At 43.2% G+C, this 24,763-nt stretch overlaps 1 protein-coding gene across 5 annotated transcripts in view; it reads left to right on the top strand.

Moving 5' to 3' along the window:
* Positions 1 to 22,087, top strand: part of LOC102940117 (ATP-dependent translocase ABCB1) — a 60,168-nt gene extending 38,081 nt beyond the window's left edge. For 4 of the 5 annotated variants that reach the window (XM_037890571.2, XM_043541086.1, XM_043541084.1 and 1 more), the window contains 8 exons: positions 1,076 to 1,279; positions 8,419 to 8,519; positions 11,333 to 11,473; positions 11,980 to 12,136; positions 14,361 to 14,558; positions 15,440 to 15,646; positions 16,619 to 16,765; positions 18,291 to 22,087. In XM_037890571.2, coding sequence (XP_037746499.1) covers positions 1,076 to 1,279; positions 8,419 to 8,519; positions 11,333 to 11,473; positions 11,980 to 12,136; positions 14,361 to 14,558; positions 15,440 to 15,646; positions 16,619 to 16,765; positions 18,291 to 18,488 — 1,353 coding nt within the window. In that variant the 3' untranslated portion in view covers positions 18,489 to 22,087. Of the gene's footprint in view, positions 1 to 1,075; positions 1,280 to 8,418; positions 8,520 to 11,332; positions 11,474 to 11,979; positions 12,137 to 14,360; positions 14,559 to 15,439; positions 15,647 to 16,618; positions 16,766 to 17,402; positions 18,091 to 18,290 lie in introns of those variants that run through there. The other variant, XM_043541087.1, reaches the window with a different exon arrangement.
* The last annotated feature ends 2,676 nt before the right edge of the window (positions 22,088 to 24,763 follow it).

The raw sequence follows: 24,763 nt of genomic DNA, 5'->3' as shown, positions 1-24,763 counted from the left end.
GAAAGATGGATTGTTTCCACAAAACTTTCCATTTCATCTGCAGGCGTGAATAGAGCTGGCCAATATGTTTTCAGTGAATGGTATTTTTGCTGAACTACGTATTTTTAGGGGTCCCAAATCTATTCATGAATTCAGGTCAAATTTGACTAATCGTCAAAAGAGATAGGGAGGGAGATTTGTTTTAAGTCTAAATGTTTCATTTTGACCATTTAAAAATATGCCATTTCTACTTTTGTTTTGAAATGGCATTTCATTTTCAAATTTGACCAGATAAAAAAGAGGAGAAAAACACCGCAAAATGGCCAAATCAATACAAAAATTGGGGGGAGTTTTTAGTCCACCAAAATGTTTTGGTCAATTTGAAATTATTATTTTTTTATTCGACAAAAAAAATTTTTTGTAATTGGTTCAGTTCTAATCAAATCAATTTTTTTCCCCTGATTTTTCCAGTTTGGCCCCCAGTCTGGAGAATCCACTATTTGCTCAGCTCGAGCCATGAGTATTGTCACAGTTTACATAGATCCAGTGTGCCAGTCATCACTTTTAAATTTCTTGATGACATGGATGTGCAGATCCTCAGGGAGAGTAGAGCTCTTTGGTGTGAACACTCATATCCTGCTGCTAACACTGCTGAAAAACAAAGTGCCTAATTAAAGGAACCTGCAGCTTCCATTATCTTCAGCTGATACACAGCACCTCTGAAAATCAGGCCCTAAGTGCCTTAAGCTAGGCACCCAGTAACTGAGATGCCCCAAATTAGAGGCTGTTGGCTCTTCATGATTTCTGTGCCTTGTTGTGGCACAGGAGGGCCCTGATATTTTTGTTGAATTGAGCCCATGTGGCCACATTTTCATCAGGCTGCCTGAACCTAACCCACAGATAGGGGTATTTTGCATATGTAATTGTCCATATGAGTTTTTGCATATATAATTGTCCATTTTAAACGCACAACATTTATGATTGTTCTCCCTCTGAATATTTAATCCTAAGGAAACAATGATTTCACACATTTGATCTATATTTTGTGTGTCAAGAATTAACTCTAACTTTGGACTGTTTTGTTTGCCTTTGATAGGCTACTGGAAGCCAACTTGGCTTGTTCACTAAGGCTGCCTGTACCCTTCTGACCGCCATCATTATTGCTTTTGTATATGAATGGCGATTAACTTTGCTTATCCTGGCCTGCATTCCTTTCATTATTGCTTCAAATGCTATTAGACTAAGATCTGTGGCTGGTCACGTATTAAAAGATCGAAAAGCTTTGGAAGAGGCCGGAAGAGTAAGTTCTCCCAATATAAACTAAATGGGTATAATGTTATGTTGTTTTAATGACATTGTTAGTGATGATTTTCTACAGAAATTACTCTGAAAATATATGAAATAAAGCAGTGATAAAGAGAGAAATTCATTATAGTGGGATGCTAGCTCCACTCTAGCTAAGGTTGAGGATGACTTTTCTTATTGCTTTAAAATCCACACAGTTACTCATATTGCCTTGTAATTTAATGGCAAAAAAAATATGTTAACACAAAGTTAAAGTTTCTTGGTGGCATGTCGTCCCCTTAGAGATCCTTGAGTTGAGCAAAACTCAAACTTCTGAACATCAGGAATTGCAGAGTTAAGGTTGTCCTCTTTCAGTAATTCCCCAGTACTCCCTGTTAACACACATATCTTTACTCTGCCAACCCCACAGTTGCTGAAATGTTCAAGCTCTTCACTTTCTTCTACACTCCATTCAGTGTCACCCACAGGATTCCATCTAACACTATGAAAGGACAAAAAAGGGTAGGGGAAGGTTGACCGTGCTAGCTTCTCTCTAGCCTCTTTCAGCTATGCCTCACTGTGCACGTACTCTCACTGGCCCTTGGCACTATAAAGATTCAGAAGGTTCCAGATTGTGGCATACACAATCACACTTAGCCAACTTCCCAGAAATAATATCATACAAGTATAATGTTCGAACTGCTTTACAGCCTTTTACAGCTCCCGTGCCCTGATGGTACATCTCAGCTGGGAGGTCTGACTCCCAGCTCTCCTAGACATACGCATGCAACTCTGCTCGAGCTAGTGCACTAAAAATAGTAGTGTAGCTGGGGTAGCCAGGATGGTGGCTTGGATGAACCTAACAAGTAGTATGTACCCAGGGGGTCTGGGTGGGTTTGTGCTCATGTGGCTAGCTCAAGCCACTGCTCGTGCCACCCTAGCTATGCACAGTGGGTACATCTATGCGAGCTGGGACTCGCACCTCCCAGCTTAAGTGTAGGGCTACTGTTACACACAGGATACCATCTCAACCTACACTTTCACTTAGCCATCCTGAAAGCATTAGAATCCTTTCAAATTCCACCTCACAGCTGGCAATATCCTTTGTAATTAAAGCCTCGTGCCCTGTTACTGACATAACCTACACAATTCCACGTAGAACTGAGGCATACTTCATCCTGAAGGTACACATGCACCTCCTGCCTTTCTCCACACACGCGCACACACACACACATCTCCTCATGTCTAAGTCACAGCTCTGTCACACATCTCGCTAACATACCTACCAAGCAGAGCTAACCAGTTCCTCTACTCTTCAGTACAGCTCCATCTGCCCCTGAGCATACTCAGTTTGCCTGGAGTGTGCATAGATAATAAATGCTTAGATTGCTCAAAAGCCAGCTCGCTACTGGAAAATACCCTTTCTAATACAGCCCCTGTGCCCTGCTAATGATATAAGGTACACAATTCTGCACTGTACTGATGCACACAAGATCCTGAAGGTACACACCTAGCTCCTCCCTTTGTTCAGACGTCGGAGGATGGCAAACACAGAGTTCCTCCTGTCCTAAGCTCTGCTCTCACACACCTCAGAGTGATCCACATGTGTTCACATCACCAACACACTTACCAAGCAGGCCCAACTACTGCCTCCACCATTTAGCGTAGGTACACCTAGCACCCTGATTGCAACTGGAGTCTATGCAAATAATTCCCATTGGCTACTGCCAGCTCTAGGGAACAGATGGAACATGCGGTGGGAAGGCTTTTTTTTTTTCTTGTCCTGTAATAGTGTTAGATGGAGTCCTGTGGGTGAGAGTGAATGGGCTGTAAAAGGAGGCAAAGAGCTTGTACACATCAGCAGCTACGGGGTTGGCAGAGCAAAGGCATGTGTGTTAACCTGGCACTGCAGAAAGAGGGCAGAGGTAAGCTTGCCTGCACAACCATACTTGTGCATCTCCTGGTTTTCAGTAGTTGGAGTTTTGATCCACACAGCATTCTGCAGGCACACGGCATACCCCAAGCAACCTTAACTCTGCATTTAACGTCATTCTTTGCTATGGAATTTCCTAGGTTGTTGGTTATTTTTTTTTAACAGGAAAAGCTATGGTGGCGTTAGGAGGTAGTGGCCATATAGGCAGTTGTACATATTGTGCTCCACAATTAGTGTACTGAGCCAGCTGCACAGCCCAACACACACATTCATCAGCTGTGCCTCACTAGCCCTGCTTCAGCACACCGCCCCAGCCATGCTTCTGACCAATTCACTGCATTCCCCCATCCCCACTACCATGGAGAGGCTTCCCTATTGTAAGCCGGGAACACCTCTCCCTGAAGTCTTCACTCCCTGTGTACTAACTTTTCTATTGCTGTCACTTCCTCCCTACTCTAATCTGATTCACATGCAGTGCTTGAGATGAAGGACAGCTGTGTTACAGTGGCATAGTGTTCCTCGTCGTGTTTCAGAATGGCTAGATTTCTCCCACCAGCTTGCTACAAAATCACTGCTAGGGTTTGTGTTCCAAAACACTGACCATTTTATGTTTGAGAGAAAAATCCTCTGACCCCTTTCCGATAGATGTACCCCATCTCCAAAAACCGTGAGGTGTCAGCGCTTGTAATGGTTTCTGGTCAGCCATGAACCCTCCTATTTCCCGATTAATGTTCGTTCAGTAGCTTTCCTGTAGTGTTGGGGTGCACTGGTAGAGCTGGGGTATAGGAAGGTTGAACTACACTGAAAGGGCTGGGGCTGCAGGAAAGTTGGGGTGCATGGGGATTGTGGTGCAAAGACAGCTGTGGGATGCAGGGGGTTAGGATGCCAAGACCAAGCTTGGGGTTGGAGTGCAGGAAGGTTGAGGAGCAGGATGGTTTGGGTTTATTGGCAGTGGGGGCACAGGGGGTTGTGGTGCAGGGCTGGGGTGCACTGGCAGAGCTGGGGGTCACGTGCCTCCATCACCTGAACCTCCGACCTCATACCTCCCTTACCACCTATTCCTATTTACCTCAATCCTCCCACCCAGCAGGGTTGCCAATTTTGATTGAGCGTATACCTGGAGGTTTCATTACATGACACAATCTTTAAAGATTAATCTTTTAATTCCTGAAAAACAACTAGGAGTATGGTGGCTTTGTGGATACAGACTAACACTGCTACCCCTCTGATACTTTAATTCCTGGAAACTCCAGGACAATTCTAGAGGTTTGGCAACCCTCATTCCCAGAAAGTTTACACATCCAATTTTCCACCCAAACACTTAGATTACATTTCTCCCAAAATGAAATGACCACCTATGACTCTGACATTGTAGCAAGCTCCAGCCACTCAGTTCAAAATTCCTTTTGTCTTAAGTTCATCACAACCCCCTACCTATCTTTAGCAGTGTTAATTGAAGGGTGAGTTCACAGCCATCCAGTGGTCTGTGATTCATCTTCCAGTCTTTAGTATCTACCTATGAACTCTAGCTCTAGAGTTCTAGCTCTAAGTTTTTGGTTTTTTTTGTTTTGTTTTTTTAAAAACCCACCACCTAGAAACATTTTTTTAAAATGGCTGGTTTTAGGGTTTCTCTCCAGAACATCTGGCTCAACAAATGTTAAGTTTGGGTTACTAACCCTACCTTGCCATCTCCTGAGGTGCACCACTATAAATTGGTGAACCTTATGGGAGTGAAAGGTACGTGTAATGATCCAAATTTGGGGTCATTTGACCAAGGGGTTCATGAGATGCCGTCCCCCACCAAATGAGCAGCTTTTCTAAAGATTCATTCTAGTAATGGTTTTTTGCCCATGGGGCTAATCCTAGCACAAGGGTCTCACTCACTTGAGGGTTACCCCCAGAAAATGCATTGCACCCACTAGCCCTTTAGGGGAAGCAAGATTCAGAACATTATTAGCAAAAGAGTTTGGCCATCCACTTAAGCTCTTGAGTAGAGGTCAAGCACTCCACAACTTACATTGAGCATGTATGTAAACCAACCCCAAAGGATTTGCAGGTAGAATATCGTCATAACAGCTGGATAGACTGAAAAGATGTGTAGTAAGTGTTTGTTCCTGAACTTACCCAGCTAGTGACCGTTCGAGGCCCCCTTTGTTAAAAATCTGGGAAAGCGTGGCTGGCATGTTGCTAAAATCTGTTCCTACCAGGCTTTTGTTTTGGAGGGGGCGTGTAATGTCATCAAAGTATTTTTGTTTAAAAAAAAAAAAAAGCATGCAAATGCTTGCTGGCAAGAGAGGACCATTTTAGGGAAATAGGGTGAGAGGGGTTTGGGGGCTGAATGGAGAAGAGGCGGGATTATGGGGAGGAAGATAAATGGGGACAGGTAGTAGAGGAGGTTGGGTTTAGGGAATGGATACTGGGAATTAGACATGAGGGTTTGTTGCAGAGGGTCTGGGGGGAATAGGGACAGCTTCACATTCTCCCTTTCTGTCCCTTTTGTGTGTGTGCTGGAATCTGGGGGACCCCCTAGCTCTCTAAGGGAGTCAGCCCCTCTCCCCACCCCCTGCATGTCAGGTGGAATTTGTGTGCACCTGTCCCGCATCTGTTTGCCAGGCTCTGAAGCTGCCTTGCCTACCCATGGGGATCTATCTGCCTTCCATCCCGCCTCTCATGTGAGCCAGGGTCTGCAGGAGGCATTGCATTCCGGGGGCATCTAAGCCCGTCTCCCTACCCCCTCACATGAATTGGAATCTGGGGTGCTTTGTCCCTCTGAGGGAGTCTGGCCCCCCCTCTTTACCTCTCCCCATGTGAGCTTGGATCAGGGAAGTCTGGATCCTCTGAGTGGGGAGCTTAGAACAGGCATACTCAGAGCATGCCCCACGAATACACTGCTGAGAGAGGGGTGAGGAGCTGAGAAAGGGCATGCTTGACACATATCAGAAACTCTCCAACTATGGGGAGGGGGAATGGAAAAATCCACTGGCATGAATGGAGCAGTTCATATGTCTCAGCATAGGCACCAATTTTTCCCGGCACCGGTGGGTGCTCAACAACAGCTGTTTTGTGGCGGCAAGCGCTGGGAGCTAGGGGGAGAAGTGGAGCTGCAGTGCGCTTAGGGGAGGAGGTGGAGGTGAGCTGGGGCGGGGGGGGCAGGGCACCCACCAATTTTTCCCCAGGGGGTGCTCCAGCCCCGGAGCACCCACAGAGTCGGCGCCTATGCCTCTCAGAGCTAGGTTACTAGGTGTCTCAATTTTATAGGGACTGTCTGGATATTCGGGGCTTTGTCTTATATAGGTGCCTATTACTCCCTACCCCCGTCCCGATTTTTCACACTTGCTATCTGGTCACCTTACTCAGAGTTAGATTCTGGCTGGATTCAGGCTGGGTGTTCACTTTCAGCTGAGAACATCTCATTGAGATGAATGGGCCACTTCACACCTCTCTGAGACTGTTATGATGCTGATGGATGTGTGGAGCACCTCTGCTCCATTGGTCTTCTAATTTTATACAGCGTTATAACTGAGCACCAGCTCTGCTCTAGCTAAGGTGGGGAAGCCCTTCCTGTTTAAAGGATGACTACTAAGTATGCTAAAATCTGTGTGTTTACACAGATTGTGTTGGAATTTGCTATGTGTCATGAAAGCATAGGGTAGGGTGAGTGATCAGAAGGTGGGTTCATTTGAGTAAGGAGTTCCCCACAGCCTCCAGGGGGAAAAAAAAAGTTCACAGATTCTAGAAGCTTTGAAGGTCTAAGCCCACCTTGAGCAGAAATCTGAGAATGAAATGTAAACTCTTGTTTTGTTTTAATTTGGAAAAATGGAATCTGAGCACAACAGATAATTAAGAAGGCTCTCGAACTATGTTTGAAAAGAAAATTAATTACAAGGGGTGATTTGCCGTGCAAGAGTTAAGTGGGAAAAAGGGAGCTGTTTGGGGTCTGGAGCAAGGGATGGGGGAATAGGCGCCGACTCTGTAGGTGAAAAAAATTAGTGGTTGCTTAGCACCCACTGGCAGCCTCCCCCCTCCCGCCCACCAGTAGCCCCGCCAATCAACTTCTTCCCCCTCCCTCTCAGCGCTTCCTGCCCACCACGATCTGCTGTTCCGCAGTGTGCAGGAGGTGCTGGGGGTAAAGGGGAAGCAGCGGAGATGAGGTGCACTTGGGGGCGGGGGCAGAATAGGGTAGGAAGAAGCGCAGCAGGGGGTGGGAAGATGGGAGTGGGGCCTTGGGGGAGGGGGGAGTGGGGCCTTGAGCAGAGGCAGGAAGGGGTGGAGTGGGGGGCAGGGCCTGGAGCTGAGTGGGGGTTTGAGCAACCCCGGGGAAAGGAGGAACCGGGCACATGGCGAGGGGGGATAAATGAGGATGGGTGGCAGGGGAAGGAAGAAGGGTTGGGGCCTCAAATAAGGGGAAGGGAGAGGATTAGAGGAGTGTGAGGGGTGGCAGAGGAAGCTGGAGATTTGGGGGTGGGCTGTGAGCCCTGAATTCTCCTCTTCTGTGTATATGCTTGGATCTGGGGGAGCCCTGCTCCTCCATGTGAGCTGGGATCTAGGGACCCTGCTCTTCCTGAAGTGTCTGAGCCTCTCACCTTGCCCCCCAGTGAAGACAGGATCCGGGGCGGGGGCGGGGGCCTAAAGAACATGCAAATTTAAACATCTGAAATCTAGAAAATGAAAAGTTAAGATACACGTAACCCTTGTGGGAGTGCTGGCCGAGGAGAGGCGGACTGGGTGGGCCTGGCATATGGCTGGGAAAGCCTGGTAGGAGCAGGAGTCCCCACTGGGGGTGGGTAGTAGGAGTGTGGGGCTCACCCAGCTCAATGTGCAGCTCAGGCTGCATAATCAAGGTAGCATGCAGCCCTCCAGTGAGCTGCTGCCTGGAATACGTGTACTCAGAGAGCAAGGAGCAACTTCTTACTTTTTAATGGCTTCTATAGTGCCAGCTAATGCTGCTGCACAACAAAATGTACAGGTGGTGGGAGGAGTACTTAGGAATCACAGATCAGCCATGTTGGCTTAGTAGAAAGACCTCTGTGTGACCTTAGGCAAATCATTTAATTGTTGTGCCTCAGTTTCCCTGAGGGTGATACTTGTTTTTCTTTTTTAAAAAAGAAAAACACTTGGAGAGCAAAAGATGAAAAGTATTACAGATGTGCTAACTACATAGTGGTAGGAGTAGACTCAAACATAAGAGAATACTTCATATCTGTCTTGTCTCCTGATTTTAGATTTCAATAGAAGCAGTTGAAAATATAAGAACTGTGGCTTCATTAACTAGTGAAGATGCATTCTGTGAGAGATATAGTGCAAGTTTGAATGGTCCATACAGGTAAGATTTGCTCTCAAACAATTCTGTTTTTTAAAAGCAATGAATACATGTTTTCTTAATTTAAAACAACTCAAGATTTATTCATATTACATTCATTTGCAGACTGAAAATATTAAACAAATAAATGATTTGAAAGGATTTTGGCAACCTTTTAAAAAGGGTTAAAATGTATTTACTCGGTTTCTTTAAAATACCTTCTTAGATGTTATGTGTGTGTGTCATGTAAAATTTGTATATAAGAGAGAGAGAGAATGTAATGACCTGGTATAAAGTTTTAATTAACATGCATATGGGAGATTTACTTGCTTCACAAGTATTGCAGCAGAATGACTTGCATAGGTCAAGTGGCAAAGACTTTATACTACATAACGTCACCATGTATTTCAACTTGCACTGCAAGTATGGACTTGCAGATCTTGAAATAAGGTGCATTTATTTTTCCCCTTTGGCCTTTTCGGTCACATTCTACAAGCTAATCACAACAGGCGCTAATTTCTAATATCCAAATATGTCAGACATTTTCATAGTCTCCATTTTATTTAAATGAAATCTACCATCCATTTTGTTTCTTTCCTCTTAAATACAGTATGTTTTAAGTAAAAGCAGGGATTGAAAATGATAGTCCCCTGCCAATGACAGTTTTATGATTCAATATTCTATAAACCATCAGTATGAGAAAAAAATCTATATTTCATTGGAGAAATGGGATTCTCAGCTTTAGCGCTTGTCTCTGGTCCTGGCAGGTCATTGTATTACAATATTATGATTTATCGAGAAACTATTTTGGAAAACATTTTAAAAATATATGAGCACTAGAGATAAGTGAAAATCTGAATTTCCATCCTGTGGGAAATTCTAATATTTCAAACTCTGTTTTGCTCTGAATTGGGACAAAAAGTGAAAATATATCAAATTTTTTCTCGGAAAGAAAACTTTTTAGAAAAATGTCAATTTGGGGGAGGGATAGCTCAGTGGTTTGAGCATTGGCCTGCTAAACCCAGGGTTGTGAGTTCAATCCTTGAGGGGGCCATTTAGGGATCTGGGGCAAAAATTGGGGATTGGTCCTGCTTTGAGCAGGGGGTTGGACTAGATCAGGGATCTCAAACTCAAATGACTACGAGGGCCACATGAGAGCTAGTACATTGGCCTGAGGGCTGCACCACTGAACACCCCCTCTGCCCCTTTTCTGCCCCACCTCAATTCCCCCCCCCCCCGGGGGGTGCAGGAGAGGTGCAGGGTGCAGCGGGGGCTCAGGGCAGGGGGTTGGGGTGCAGTAGGGGTGCAGGGTGCAGCAGGGGGCTCAAGGCAGGGGATTCGGGGGGTGGGTCCGGCAGGGAAGCCTGCCTGCCCTGCCCTGCCCCTGCACCGCTCTGCTCCAGGAAGCAGCCGGGACCTGGCGGGTGCACAGGGGTCTGTGTGTTGCCCTGGCCGCTCCTCCAGGTACCTCCCCCGAAGCTCCCACTGGCTGGGATTGGGGAACTGCAGCCAATGGGAGCTTCAAGGGAGGTACCTGGAGGCACGGCCAGGGCAATACACAGACCCCTGTGCACCGTCCTCCCCTCCCTCCCTTCCCCGCCCAAGGTCCTGGAGCAGTGCGGGGCAGGGCAGGCAGGCAGGGAGCCTGCCCTTCCCCCGGTGCACAGCAGGCCGGACCCGCTCTCAGTAAATGCTAGGGGGGCGGGGTGCCGCGGGGAGCTGGCGGGCCCCAGAAAATAACCCCACAGGCTGCGTGCAGCCTGCAGGCCGCATGTTTGAGACCCCTGGACTAGATGATCTCCTGAGGTCCCTTCCACCCTGAGATTCTATGAATTTAGAAATGGCAAATCCATTCCATTTTTGCATTTTCTCTCCCAACAAAATATTTTTATATTCCCAAATAATTGAAATATTTAATTTTTTTTTCTTTTCTTTAACTGACCTGAAACTTTTTGTTTCTATCTAGTTCAACATCAAACTACATTTCCCTGTTTTGGAACATTGTCTCTCTTATGGGCCAGGCTCCCTGCTTGGACTACATCTCCCATGATGCAGTGTGGTCTCCCCTCTGACTGAGTGGCATAATGCATTATCGGAGTCACATGGCTATGGGTGCAAAGCAGAAGTATTTCAATTCAGGTCAAACCAACCCAGAATAAAATATTTTGTTACTTTTTTTCCGAATGGAAAATTTCAAATGTGCAGAAATTGCATTGTCAGAACTAGTACCAGTTTCTTTGTCACAGCAAGGTCTGCACGTAATTAAGGTAAACCAGTTTTACCATCCCACATAACAACATTGGTCACCACTGCACAGTGGGGTCTGAATTGCTACTCCTCTTCCTCCCCCCGCCCCCCGTACTCAGAACAGGCAATATCTGCAGTGCTTCAGTTATGCTGTATTGTAAACATTGACTTTTCTATGGTGACCACTACATTTATCCAAATTGTCCAAAAATTCAAGCATTCAAAGATCATAAGAGACTTATCGAAATTATCAGTTTGCTTTGTGTCAGATTGCTTTGGCCATCCATAAACATTTCTTCTGGAAACCAACATTCAAGTGTTAAAAGTTTTTGCCTATTAAAGGTAATTTTATCCTAAGGTCCTATCCAACAAACAGCTAGTTGGGATGAAGAGATCTCATTTGCCATAAGCTCTCTCCAGAGGCACCTTCATGGAGCCCCTAGCATGCAGCTTTATTCATTATTATTTGAGTGAGTGAGGTATAGGGTTTGCCACCCCTAATCCAAAGATCTGACCTTCTCCCAGCCAGTCTCTGCTCTTGGCATTTCTTGACCATTTTTTCCTTTAACATAAATCTTTTCTTTTATCAGGGACTCTCTAACAAAAGCCCCCCTATATGGATTTACCTATGGAATAGCCCAGTGTACACTCTACTTTTTTGATGCAGCAGTCTTCACGTTCGCGGCCTGGCTCATTGCTAATTGTTATACTGACTTTGAAAATGTATTTATGTGAGTACACATCAGTCCAAAGACAGTGATTTCAACACATGTTAATTGTATATAAGTCTAATTACTGAGGCAATGGTGCAAAAGGTCCTACAGTTTAGAATCTGGTCAGGAGTTCAATTCAGGCAGAAGGGTTATTTCTTGGAGAGGAAGCATGGGAGCAGTTGTGTTGGCATGTATAGAGCCGGGCTCAGTTTATTTACTATGGAGAAACTTTTACTGCTGACACTTCATTGCAGACAACGGGCTTTGTGAAATGCCTCTGCATGGAGAAATTACATACCATTAGCCACCCATTAAAAAAATATTTGTACCTGTAAATATTTGTAGCTGTAATCTGTTTCTAATCCTGTGTGTGTAATTTTTCTAAGCCATAAAGTTCTCGGATTTAGAGATAGTGTTAAGTCTGTTTGTTTTAAATAACAAAAACAACATTTGTAATTTATGAACAATAATAAAAAAGTATCTCTTTAGATGAACTGAAAGATGTTTTGTGTTTTGGTTTTCAGAGCCTTTTTTTCAGTTCTATATGCTGCTTTGAATATTGGGCAGTCCATTTCTTTGGCACCAGATTTTGGCAAAGCTAAAGTTTCTGCCCAACGAATCTTTCAGCTTTTGGATCAGAAACCCTTAATTGACAGCTATAGTGAAGAGGGGACAAAACTGGTAAGGTCATTTAGAAAGTCCTTGAAACTAACAAACCTGGTGGTACTGTATTGTCCTTAATTGTATTAATCTTGTTAAATTGCCTTTTGCGATGTCACAGAAGACAGGACCAGACAGGTAAGGTAAAATTTAATAGCAATAACTTAATTTTATATTTGCTCAGTGCCATTTAATACCTTTTTGCTTGAGAAATTAACAGAATACTTTTAAGCGCAGTTCTAGTCTGAAAAGTGACTGGAAGAATGACATTTCATTCACCTGTTCTCTCCCTTGGGGCTATTCTGAGGCCTTGTCTACAGTACCGGGGTAAGTCGACCTAAGTTACGCTACTCTAGCTACGTGAATAATGTAACTGGGTTCGATGTAGCTTAGCTTAACTTACCGCGGTGTCTTCACTGTTCTGCATTGACGGGAGACGCTCTCCCATTGACTTACCTTACTCTTCTTGTTCCGGTGGAGTACCGGAGTCGATCAGAGAGCGCTCTGCCATCGACACCCGCTGAATCAATTGCAGCAGTGTCAGTCTCCCCAGAGTGAAGACAAGCCCAGAGTTCTAACTGCTCTGCTTGAGCAATACAAGTATGTTTTCACTGCTTTTTACTCCTGTCTACTATGCAGCTGTGTAGGAGAGTGAGTTAGATTCTGTTCCTTCTTGTGCATCGTCCGCAGACTTGTTTGCTAAGTTCCAGTCAGTTACATCTGTGTAAAAGAGAGTCAAGGTGGGTGAGTTAATATCTTTCCTTGGAACAAATTATGTCGGTGAGAGAGACAAGCTGTTGAGCTTGGACAGAGCTCTTCTTCAGTTCTGTGAAAGCTTGTCTCTCTCACCAACACAAGTTAGTCCCATAAAAGCTATTACTTCACCCACGTTGACTCTCTAATAACCAGGGACCAACATGGCTAAACAACACTGCATACAACTTTTGTGTAACCTCATTTAAGTCAAAGGGGTTGCACAAGTATTACTGAGGACGTAACTTGGCCTGCAGAACCTTTTGTTCCTGGTGATTATATGTGAGATGGAAAGAACTCAGCTTGTCTCTCAAAGCCCAGAGTTGACAGAAACTCATCTTTGTATTTATAAACTGAACACATTTCATACGGAAAGCACTGAGAGACCATAAATGCTTTTACAAGCAGAACCAGCCTTTCAGAAACTTGAAATTGCTTTCGAATTCCAGCTTTTGGATAGTGGCCTTGATTCAGAAAAGGACTCGGGCACATACTGTAAGCATGCCAGTAACTCATGGGCACAACTTTAAGTCACACATGCTTGACTACTTTCCTGAGTCAGCTCCACATGCCCAGACAACTAGTGGTCCAGGGGAAATATCTTCTTGCAAATAAAGACGTTAATTGAAAGTGCAACCACTCTAGGCCAAATCTTGATGCCAGTGAAGCAGCTGCCTTTGACTTCAGTGAAGCTAAGATTTGGCCCAAAGAGTTTAAACCTTGAAAGTCCAGTTCTCTAGGTGCTGTGACAGCCCATTGTACTCACAGTGCTGGTATTGTGGTCCTGGAGCTGTGCCACCCCCTAAGGCATCAGACGAGGCTTCCACAGTCTCTCCTAACATCTCCTCCTTCATTCACCATTGTCTTCAAGTCTTCTTCCTTGCTAACTCTTATACTCAGAGCTCCCTTCCTACATAAAAGAGCCAATCAACTACCCTTTCCTTATTCAAACCACCACTTAAAACATAGTTGTCCTTGAAAACTACGAATAATCCATCAAAGTAAAAATGTTTAACCCAATCTGAGATCTGATGTTCACCTTGTACTATGTTCATCCTGTGTACTGTGTGTTTAAATTACATTATTTAGAGAGTGAACTCCCAAGGGCAGGAACTATGTTTTCCACACACAATGATAGTGTCTGGATTATATGCATTGGTGACATAAAAGAGAGGTATTAGGGTTGTTTACTTACCTAAAGTAATGATAGCTCTTGTGAACCAGGCTGAAAAGGAATGATAGAAATGAGAAAGAGATGCAGAAAAGAACCCCTCAAGAAGGAGGTCCTGTAAACAGAAGATACCAACCCAATGTCACTGCATATTTAAGCAATAATAAACTGACAAAAATGCTCTGGGTTTGAAAATGCCATACCATTTCCAATTGACTTGTCAACGCCTTCATTTAAATGACCATACCGAGTTGTGTTTGATGCTTCTGTACAAGATAGACAGGTCTTCTGTCATACATTTGTATTTTCTACCGTTTCCAGAGTCAGTTTGATGGCAACATTGAATTCAGGGATATCCATTTTGTATACCCTACAAGACCAGAAGCTCAAGTTTTGCAAGGATTCAGCCTGAAGGTTAATAAAGGACAGACGCTAGCCTTGGTGGGGAGCAGTGGTTGTGGCAAAAGCACATCCATTCAGCTGCTGGAGAGATTTTATGACCCTATAGCAGGACAAGTGGTAAGAAGAGATTTGTGCAGCTATTAACACTTAGAGCTTATAGAACTGTTCTTCAAACTATTTTACAAATATTAAAACATCCGCACAACACCCCTCTTGAGGTGGATAAGTGTTACAGGTCCTGGTTCTGCAGAGAAGACTTGGGACTTGCTTAAGGTAGAACTGGGAGTAGAACTCAGGATCTTCTGACTCCTGGCTTTAGATCACTAGATTGCATCTCTTTGTTGATTTACTTGATATATTGGAGGGGGCATTAGAATATACTTCCCATAATGTAACCCTTGTCACTAGTCCTGTACTCACGTTAACATGACACAATTTGAGGTCTAATTCATCACTTGGTGAGACTTTCGATGCAAGGCCTATTAATGATGATGGGAGCTCCAAAAAGAATAGCCTAGAGATGGGTGAGTCAAAGGATGTTTGAATAAATGCCCAAAGATTTGGATTCTTATCGGAGCTCTTCAACCATCTAGATCTAAGAAGCTCATGAACAGACTTTCTCATGAGATCCCTGGTACCTGCCATCATCAGTAAAGATGAAAATTCTGTGGGCACATCTCATTATAGATTGGCAATTCCACATCTATTACGGAAGCTAGCAGAGCTAGACATGCACAAAAAAATAATTCTGAGAGGAAAAGGTTATCTGAGCTTCTCTTGAATTTTCGAAGAGTTTTTTTTGGTTCAGTTCAATTTTGGATGAAAGATCTGGTCATCTATTATTAAATCAGAAGTGGTTCACCAACCACTTTACTTTTACTGTAACTCTAACACAGGTCAGAGGATTTTTACAGATTCATGTTTCACGTTTACATTGTATGCCTGAGGAGGAGTATTGCACTCTGCAGGGAATTATTTTTCCCTTTTTCTGTTTCTAGTTTGCAGATGGATTCGATACCAAGTATTTGCATTTGCAGTGGTTAAGGTCCAAATTGGGTATTGTGTCACAGGAGCCTATTTTGTTTGACTGCAGCATTGCTGAAAATATCCAGTACGGAGACAACAGTAGGGTTGTCAGTCAGGAGGAGATTGAAGAGGCAGCTAAAGCAGCAAATATTCACACCTTCATAGAAAATCTTCCAGAGGTAAATGAAAATGTCTTTCCATTCTCAGTGTGGGGTAACTATTCACTGGGACCTATCTAAGCAACTCCCATTAATGCAAAACAATATGCTTTTTTGTTTTTTAAAAAAAGCTTATTTTCTTGTGTGTCAATTCTCAGAGAGGAAAATAGGAAGCTGATGTTTAAAAATGTAACTTGCAATATGTTTTAACACATTCATAATCATAATTAGCTAATTCAAATGCAAAATCCGAGCTCCAGTCTTCTTGTTTTCCTCTATCACAGTGATGTTATATAACAACTATAAAAGAGACATTTGATTCTAAACCTTTATTTTCATTTCCTCATAAACTTTGCCAATTCTTTTTCTGTTTTTGGCTGAAACTTTCTCTAGTTTTAGTCTTATCTGAAAGGTAAAATGTTTCAAGTACATCTTAACCTTCATGTTTGCCATGGACTTAGTTCTCAAAGTGGAGAAAGACCTTGGAAAAGCCCAAAGAAATCAGGCGTACTGTAAAGTTACATAGAATTGAAAATGACAATTGAAAATTGAAAAAAACAATATTTATTTTTCATTACCACCTAGTTTTTTAAAATGTGCATGGAAGAAAGTTTGGATGTGTAAGAAATAAAGGATCACCTCCTGAGTGTGGGTCTTTAGGGCCTTGAAATTACAAATGTCTCTTGAGATCTATATGTATAAATACAGGTGTCTTTGACTAGACACATCAGTGGTTGCATCACTTGGGAGTTAGTCTTTTTCTAATGCTGAGATGAATTTTCATTACAGAGCAGTTATCAATATGTGTAACTGTAGAGATGCATTTTGATTCAAACAGTTACTAAAGTCTTATAAAATTTTAATTATTAAAAACAATTACATTATTCTTTTTTTCTTTCAAGGTGGAAATGCTTAATATAGTATATTTTTAATAGCAGAGAATGTAACTTTCTGTTTCTAACTTTCCTTCACAACGAATACTTACTTATACAGAAGTATAATACCCAAGTGGGTGACAAAGGAGCACAACTTTCTGGAGGTCAGAAACAAAGAATAGCAATTGCTCGTGCTCTAGTTCGTAACCCAGCAGTTCTGCTTCTAGATGAAGCCACATCTGCTCTTGACACGGAAAGTGAAAAGGTTAGTAATATACATTATACCATTTGTAATACACACAAAATTATGGAGTTCGAAAGCTTCAGTGCATGAACACAGACGCTCCGTCTACAATACAATTTTGGAAGTTCCACACAACAATCCTTAGCTCGCTCTCTGTCTACGGCCTGCTTTTTGTAGAGTGCCCTCAACTCCTGGTGTCTAAATTGGGAGTTGATGGTGTTCAGCAACACTTGGGACTGGAGACAAAGTGGGATTTTCAGAACTGCTCAATTTTGGCCTGCCTCAGTTCCGTTAAAGTCAGTTATGAAGTCAGTGGGACTTCTAATGTGTTCACAGTTAGGCCAATGCTGAGCACTTCGGAAAATCCCATTCATAATTAGCAACTCCTGAGTCTGTGAGACAGGTGTCTTCAAACAGTAGACTGTGATCTACTAGAGGAGGCCTTGTAAGGCAAATCACCAGTTCCTTCCTCTTCCCTTCAGCCAGCAGCACTAGCAGCAAAAGGGGTCTCTTTCTGCACTATTTCCTGCTCTGTCTGGGTAAACAGGTGTTGCTACAGAGACCGAGAGGGATCCACTCTGCCAGTAGAATTGCTGTTCTGTCAGGACAGAATGGAACAATGAAGTTTAATGTTGTCCTGCCTCTGTCCTCGTCCCAGTCCTTTGATCCACCTGCATTCAGCGGGTAAGAGGTGACATGCAGGAGCAGCTGGCTTGGAAAAAAGGTTTCAGCAACACCTCCTACCCCTTAGGAGATGCTGTGCAGTGAAGAAAGAGTAATTAAGCTATCCTCTGCTGCTCAGCTGGCTGAGCTTCCTCACAGCATTCACCATCTCCAGGAGAGGAGGGAGACTCCACAGGGACGAATAAACTGTTCATTTGGATAGGGATGCAGTAGAAGTGAAAAATGCAACCATGCAAAATACCATCCAGTTGTGAGGCAGATGTCGGGATCCTGAATTTTGGATTTTTATGGGCAACAAGAAGTGTCTGGCATTGCTGGTGCTATCGATGAACGTGCAAGTTTTATTCATGTCTATGTATTTGGCTGGTCTGCTTTCTGCAAAATGATCTCAGTACTGTGCATGTCTGACTGACAAGTGCATATCTGGGGGAGGACAGAGGTTGTTTCCAACTACATGCCGAATTCAGAGAAACTAACAGACAGCATGCAATGTCAAATATAACACACACATTTGGTAAGCAGCCAATATCACAGACAATTCATTACACCTCTGCAAATTAGTTGTGTTGCATAGTAAATCTAAGTTTTATGTTGGTCCAAACTAGTTCCTTATGGACCTCATTCTGCTAGCCCTTGTTCATGAGAGTAGTCTCAGTGACTTCAGTGGAATTACTCACACAAATAAAGGTTGTAATATCAGGCCCCTGTGTTTGAGGCCTCCTTCATGCATCGGAAGTACTGATTCCTAAACCCCAGTGAGGAACACCCAAGCTCTAACGTGAACTATAAAGGCAAAGGTGTAACCTGTGAAAGGGAAGATTCTCCAGGTAATAACAAGTTTTTTCACTGCATCTGTCTGCAGATTGTCCAGAAAGCCTTGGACGATGCCAGGAAGGGTCGAACCTGCATTATTATTGCTCACCGCTTGACGACTGTCCAGAACGCTGATGTCATAGCAGTGATTCATAATGGAAAAGTAGTGGAACAAGGGACTCACAGCCAGTTGCTGGCAAAGGAAGGACATTACTATGCACTTGTAAATGCGCAAGTTTCTCATTAACATTAATGTTACAACTAATCTATTTTTATAAATACGCACACAACCCACAGCTAAGTAATATTAAGGATGAGTGCATCTCATTACTGAGATGTCTGCAGGTTCAAAACATAGGCACATAGTAAAAAAACAGAGAACAGACATTTATTTTTTCCTTGTGTCACAGCTTTAGTTGACTTAATCCTATTGGTAAGATCCTTTGGGGCATGCTGGTTTATTTTAAACTGCTTTTATATTAATGATTACAAGCCTTTCATGGAAATATATATTGACAAAATAGATCACAAACTGTTTGTTTAAAAATGTATTGTTAAAACCTGTATTATTGACCTAACAGAACTTACTGGTTCTTTTGAAACCATTAAGGCTATTTCAAAAAGACTTAAAAATAATTATTATTGGCCCAATGACTATGATGGCTCCTTTTTGGAGCTGATTAATGTCAACTGTGTAAATAGCTACTTAACAAAAAACGGTGGGGGGGGTGGAGGTTCACCATGCGAAGTTAGATTTAAGCATTTTTTTCAGCTTTTTAAATGGAGTTTTAGAAATGTTGATCCATCTATAGTCATAGTGGTTTACACAGCTGTTATAATATTTCATTCTCAGTGTGTTTTTCCCTTAATATAGTCAACCATCATGCTTAAACAACAGTTGAGGAACATATGTCATCTACTTATTAGAGAGACAGACAGACTCGGTCAGCCCTGTTTTGGGTTTGCTTCTGGCAAACTCACCTTTTGGTTTGCCAAGGACAAAATCAAAACCACCTTTGGTTTTGGTTTAGTATTTTCACCCTACAGGAGCTTGGAATATTTCATACTTTCAGATGCCACTGCTTACTTGTGACAGACAAAAATTAAAAATAATTATAATCTCCTTTGCCCTTTTGTTTCCCTGCTTCTAGGTCTGAGGGAAACAAAATATAAAAACACATAAACTTTGCTCTCAACCTCACCAAAATACATGTGGCCACTCTTCCCCATTCATCCTCATCCCCAATCAGCTTTTCTCAGCAGCTACCAGGAAGGGCTACTTCCACTACGGGCCATTGAGCCTCTGTAGACACATGGGAAGGGGCTGGTGAGTTTCTGCTGGCACCACCATGACATGTGCAGGAAAGTGACTTTTCACTTCTGGTTATAGAGAAATCAGTGGCTGTTCTCACAGTATTTCCCTGTTATCCAAACTGGAATCAAATGTGTCCCTTTGTCTGGTTTTATTTTTACACTGGAACCAATTGTTAAGTCAGTTTACGGTAAAGTTGAAGCCTATAATGTGGAAATTCATTCAAATATTACATGGAGGGGATTGCCAAACTTAGTTTATTTTAAGGCCACGTAATGTATGAACTATATAACATCTGTACCTAGTTAATGGGATCTCATAGTCACATCAACACAGATAATGTAGAGTAGAGGCCAAAATGCTTCACTGCTCAATCTGCTTCCAATCTGATAACTTTGAACTTGTTTTAATAGAGCTGGGCAAAACATTTGAGGAGACATGCACAATTGGACATTAAAGGTTTAGAAAAGGGTTCTACTTCGGTCAACCGACAGTACATATGAGCTGCCACAACCATTAGGCATGTGGTCCCATCATTTTGCCATCTTAGAGAAAGGTGTCAGCGTTACATGTGACGTACAGGAAGATGATTGTACGTATATCGTTCTTGGCATGTTGCTTAACATTGTTCGTCAGTGCATTCCTGTGTGTGGCAATAGCCAGCCAAATTCAATCAAGTCTGTATTGCTGGAACAGTCGTTTTGAAATAAAAGGCCTGGAGGTGTCAAGTATCAGACCATTCTTTAAAATATTGTGGGATTAGAAGTTGCTGCGGCCAGAACAACCAGCTCTTTCTATTTAGTGTATTTTAGTCTATGCTTGGAGTATGCGTTCAGTGATGATGCTCATCTTATCTGTGGGGAAAGGACACGGCTCTGTGGCTGCACCTCACTTCTTAAAAAATGAATCTGGAAAACCTCCCAGTGTATACATCTGGCCTCTTCACTTGTATTTCAAAGGAGGAAATTTTAACAGGAAAATGGCAAATACGATGAAGGTAACATGGGTCAGTTCACTTAGTCTTCCACAATTCTACACCCCCCACTACTTAAAAGAATATTTATTTATTTTCACTGTAAATAATACACACCAATATCAGTCTCCCTTTAAAATTACAATCCAGAGCAATAAAACACAATGCAACAAAAGCAAATCCCAGACAACATAAAACAGCCAGACACCCAGAAAACGGAACAAACTCTTCTTCAGATTTGCAACAGAAACCCCACACAACCAAATGCCTGTTAAAGTATGTGGACTGTGCTGCATGAATCTAAGCAGATCTCTGTGTTGCAACCTTTGGTAACAAAAGATGGCCATACACTCTCACCCATGGGGGTTGGGGGGTCCTATAATCAGCCATATTCTCTGGTAGCTTCTCCCAATCCACCATAATCACCCCCCCCCCCCACCAGCCTGCTCTCATGTCTGCCCCAGTCTCACCCCATCACTGAAAGATACCCACTTGCATTTTCCAGTCCAGATCAGCTGGAGAGAGAGGCCCAGGCAGCCTGCAAATTGGTCAAGATACTGGCCAGCAGTGAAGAGGCAAAGGTGGTATTAAGCCATCTTTGCAGATTCCAAATTCTGGGACCAACAGGCAACAACCTGGTGTAAGAGAGAGGAGCCACTCCAGGGGACCTGTAGGCTAAAATGACATTTTAGCCCCACCTGCTTCTGCCTGGCCATATCTGCTACACTTGGTGCCAGAATAAAACCTTACTAGCATCTTTGCCACTCACCTCTGGACAGTATCTTGGCCAGTTTGCAGGCTGTCTGGGCCTGCAAAGCCAGAGGGTTCCCCTACTTAAGAGGATTTCTCCCCTGCCCAAACTGGCTGGTTATGTGGCCAGTTTGCACCAGTGTGGCCATGAGCCTGGCCCGCCATGCTGGCTGTCGTCAGCATTCTGGAAAAAACATCATCCCATATCTATTCACTAACTCTAATGGCCTCTCAAACCCATTGAAGAAGGGGGAGGGGGCATAAAACAGGTACATCACAAAGTACGTTATGTTAGCGCTTATCTAAGTGTGCTAGGCTATTGCTGATGTATGAAGTTGTGAGAGAACAAGAGTGCACCGAGATTTTGGAGAGCAGCCACAACATAATTAATCATTCAGCTCACCTGTAAATTCAGCATAAATTGCTGTCAAATTTGATTAACTTTTTGGGGTCAGGAATCAAATTTACACTGATACATGCTCATTCAAACTTCAGCCATGGTGAGAAGCATAGTATGAATACTTAGACAAACTGATAGTAGAAGATGCCAATTCTGCTGGTGTTGAGGAGTTAAATGTCCTTGTATTCTTATTTGCATTAGTGTAGGACAATCCCAATGGGTGCTGAAGTTCCCTTTGTTTCCTTCCCAAATATTTTACCTCCTCTACAGTCTATAAAACTCCTATTCGCACCAATCCAAAAAGTGTAGAGGATTGTATAACTCCATAAAGAACTACTTCTTAAAGGCCTTATGGGGATAAGGAAGAATTTCATTGGAATCACCATTTGCAACCCTCAGATCCTTAGAAACTTTCTCCCTTTTAAAAACAGATTTGCTATCATTTTGAAAAATAAAAAAGTGTTTGTTTATTCCATTCAGCTGAAATGCTAAATTAGTGTGTCTTTATTTTCCAGGGACTAGCTTTATGAGTCTAATTTAAATTCTGAGCGAGTTTATGAAATTTTGTGATACAATCCATGACAGGCAATAAATAATCTGTCTATTCTTGGCTGCTGTCATAAATATAAAGGGAAGGGTAAACCCCTTTAAAATCCCTCCTGGCCAGAGGAAAAACCTCTCACCTGTAAAGGGTTAAGAAGCTAAAGGTAACCTCGCTGGCACCTGACCAAAATGACCAATGAGGAGACAAGATACTTTCAAAAGCTGGGAGGAGGGAGAGAAACAAAGGGTCTGTGTGTCTGTTGGTATGCTGCTTTTGCCGGGGATAGAACAGGAATGGAGTCTTAGAACTTTTAGTAAGTAATCTAGCTAGGTATGCGTTAGATTATGATTTCTTTAAATGGCTGAGAAAAGAATTGTGCTGAATGGAATGACTATTTCTGTCTGTGTGTCTTTTTTGTAACTTAAGGTTTTGCCTAGAGGGATTCTCTATGTTTTGAATCTAATTACCCTGTAAGGTATCTACCATCCTGATTTTACAGGGGTGATTCCTTTACTCCTATTTCTATTAAAAATCTTCTTGTAAGAAAACTGAATGCTTTTTCATTGTTCTCAGATCCAAGGGTTTGGGTCTGTGGTCACCTATGCAAATTGGTGAGGATTTTTACCAAACCTTTCCCAGGAAGTGGGGTGCAAGGGTTGGGAGGATTTGGGGGGAAAGACGTGTCCAAACTACGTTTCCCAGTAAACCCAGTTAGAGTTTGGTGGTGGCAGCGGTTATTCCAAGGACAAAGGATAAAATTAATTTGTACCTTGGGGAAGTTTTAACCTAAGCTGGTAAAAGTAAGCTTAGGAGGTTTTCATGCAGGTCCCCACATCTGTACCCTAGAGTTCAGAGTGGGGCAGTAACCTTGACAGCTGCAATCGACATATATTGTACCAATGACTTTTTTACTTACGTGTTTATAATTGTGAATATGTCTGGCTAATGAAAAGCTTTTAGGTCTTATGTCATATGAATAGTTAGGAAAATTCCTGTCACGGTTTGGTTTGTGCCACATTGTCAGCCAGCAGTTTCTCCAGCTTTTCTCCAAATGTTAATGGGATATGACTTTTCCCAGTTAGGGGAACCTTGAAAATACTCTGCAGAATTGTTAAGGTCTATTCACCTGACGTTGCTGGAGGGTTTGAAGCGAAAGTGCTTTCAAGAGACCTTATATGCCGTGTTGTAGCTGTGTTGGTCTCAGGATATTAGGCTATATCTACACAGCAACTAGACACCCTCAGCTGGCTCATGCCAGCTGACTCAGGATCGCAGGGCTCCGGCTGCGGAAATGTTTCATTGCTGTGTAGACTTCTGGGCTTGGGCTCGAGCTTGGGCTGTAGGACCCTGTGAGATGAGAGGGTCCCTGTCCACACAGCACAGTCCACACAGCAGTGAAACAGCCCCGAAGCCCGTGCCCTGCAAGCCTGAGTTGGCTGGCATGGGCCAGCCAAGGGAGTCTAGTTGCTGTGTAGATATAGCATTAGAGACACAAGGGGGATATAATCTCTCTTATTGGACCAACTTCTCTTGGTGAGAGAGACAAGCTTTCAAGCTTAGACAGAGCTCTTCCTCAGGAAGAAGAAGATCTCTGTGTAACCTCAAAGCTTCTCTCTTTCACCACCAGAAGTTGGTCCAATAAGAGATTATCTCACTCATCTTGTCTCTTTCAAAGACCTTGTCTACACTAGGGAAATAGCTACCCTTGTGACACGGGATAAAAATGCCTGTTCTAATGTAGATCAAGAACTTACGCCATGGATAACGGATGCAATGGTGCTGAAAAACAGCTTCAAAATACCCGAGTGCAACTACACTCTATGCTTTAGCTGCTGCACTAATGCTAAGCTGCTACTGTAGACTGGGATTGGGAACTTTTTTACCACCTTTCAGGGAAGGTTTTTGTGGCATTGTGATAAAAATGCCTGAGCCCATCTACACTAGCGCTTACAACATTGTTGCAACCCCTAATGCTACTGCATTGTTGGGGCCAGTTCCTATCATACAGATACTAACTTTTCTAGTCCCAAAGGAGAAAGGGGTTCAAATGACACATACATAGATCTGGCAGTGTCTTGCTTCATTCTCCTACACCTGGAGAAAAAAGGGACCCAATGACAGAGCAAAACTTTGGAAGAGCCTCCATTTGAAGACAGGCTTTGCTTACAATAGAGAAATTTATCAGGCTCCTCCCTCTGTAGCCTCGCATGCCTGTAACATACTTCATATCCACCCATATAAGTACTCCCACAGTACATCTACCATTTCAACTAGACTTATTTCAAGCAAAGTTAACTGCTGCATGATTGCCACTTAAATGCCAGTGTATGTGGAAATCATTGCCATAGTAACCCTAATGGTAGAAATAATCCTTTCACCACTAACACACACACTGCACAAGTCAGTGGTTAAGCGGCTTGTCTGGAGTGCTTTCTGCAGCCCAGTGTCTCCCACAATTCTGGGCATCCAGGCTGCTCTCCGCGCTTGCAGCTTCGTGGAGGCAGATCAGCTCCACCCGCTCTGGCCACACCTCCTCTGCTTCT

The sequence above is a fragment of the Chelonia mydas genome, chromosome 2 (assembly GCF_015237465.2).
Source record: "Chelonia mydas isolate rCheMyd1 chromosome 2, rCheMyd1.pri.v2, whole genome shotgun sequence".
NCBI lineage: Eukaryota > Metazoa > Chordata > Testudines > Cheloniidae > Chelonia > Chelonia mydas.
This window is presented reverse-complemented; position numbering and strand designations above follow the sequence as displayed.